Source organism: Hyperolius riggenbachi, chromosome 2, assembly GCF_040937935.1.
Source record: "Hyperolius riggenbachi isolate aHypRig1 chromosome 2, aHypRig1.pri, whole genome shotgun sequence".
Classification (NCBI taxonomy): Eukaryota; Metazoa; Chordata; class Amphibia; order Anura; family Hyperoliidae; genus Hyperolius; species Hyperolius riggenbachi.
The window spans coordinates 496,171,174-496,172,627 of NC_090647.1; the positions used below are offsets into that span (position 1 = coordinate 496,171,174).

The window sequence follows — 1,454 nt, forward strand, 5'->3', positions numbered from 1 at the left end:
GATTTGTAGTGGGTTCCAGGCCTGAGTGTTTGTTGAAGTTTTGTTTTACAGTTTTAAATATACAAAATAACTAAACGATGTGAAGAATAATAAAATACGTTGAAAGCTGATATGCAAAATCCCAGTTGAAAGAATTCATTGTTTGTTTTTTTTCTTTCATCAGCAAAAAAATTAAATCAACCCCATTGGCACTTTCTGGCTATTAATTTGCTAATGATCAGTAGTACATTTTTCAGCCCGAGTCTCACTGGATGCAAGAGTAATGTATTCAGGTAATGTTTAACTTCCCTCTACCTTTCTGACTTATTAGAGCAGCTTCAACTGTAAACCAGTCTTCAGAAGGCTAAAAACTTACTGAATGTGAGTAAAGTCACCTTAAACAAGCCGGGACGTGACCATGGCAAGCTTGGCAGTGCAGTTATTGGGCTTCTTCCTGTCCCTTATTGGTTTAATTGGAGCCATTATTACCACGGTGCTCCCTCATTGGTGGCGGACGGCACATGTTGGTACCAACATCATCACGGCTGTGGCGTACATGAAGGGTCTGTGGATGGAATGTGTGTGGCACAGTACAGGGATTTACCAGTGCCAGGTTCATCAGTCACTGCTAGCTCTTCCTCGAGATCTTCAGATTGCCCGAGGCATGATGGTGACCTCGTGTGTCCTCAATGTGCTGGCCAGTGTTATCTCTGTTTTTGGAATGAAGTGTACTCACTGTGCCAAAGGCTCTTCGGCAAAGAGGATGATTGCCGTCTTTGGTGGAGTCCTCTTCGTCCTTGGAGGACTGACGTGCCTGGTTCCGGTTGCCTGGTCTACCAATAACATTGTCAATGACTTTTACAACCCAGTGTTTCAATATGGTATGAAGTTTGAGATTGGACAAGCTCTGTACGTTGGCTTTATTTCGGGAGGACTGATTGTCATTGGAGGAGGCATGCTGCTCTTTACATCTTGCCAAAAGAGCATTGACCAAGTGCCTTATCTCCACCCATCACATAACCTAAGGAGGCCAGCCATAAGCAGGACAGTCCGAGTCTATAAAAGTAGTCACAATCCTTCTAGGTCTTCAGCTTCACATCATGGGTACCAAATCAATGACTTTGTCTGAGGATCTATCCTCCCATTGACTCATCTGTCCATGAACTGACTTGATCAACTCAATACATGATTACTACGTTTCAGGCTACACTATATGAAAAGTGCCGGGAAGAACTTGTAAATGTGTAACATTGTATATACTTTATGTTCTTTATTTATTATACAAGAAACAAGATAGGATATGACAGCATTTGGAACGAGTCTGCTATGATCAACCTTTGAAGGGATACTTTCTTTTTTTAAGTTTGTCATTGAAAATAAATAATGCAAAGAAACATATTATGTGTCCTTGTTTTTAACAATATTGCAATATTGATAATTTTAGTTAATGTTAGCACCGATTTACAGTCTTAAAT

The 1,454-nt window shown here is 40.5% G+C and overlaps 1 protein-coding gene across 1 annotated transcript; it reads left to right on the top strand.

The window, feature by feature from the left end:
- The first annotated feature begins 397 nt into the window (after window positions 1-397).
- LOC137544957 (claudin-14-like) lies at window positions 398-1,108 on the top strand. The gene has a single exon (XM_068266056.1). The coding sequence runs from the start codon at window positions 398-400 to the stop codon at window positions 1,106-1,108; it is 711 nt and encodes a 236-aa protein (XP_068122157.1).
- Window positions 1,109-1,454: the final 346 nt, after the last annotated feature.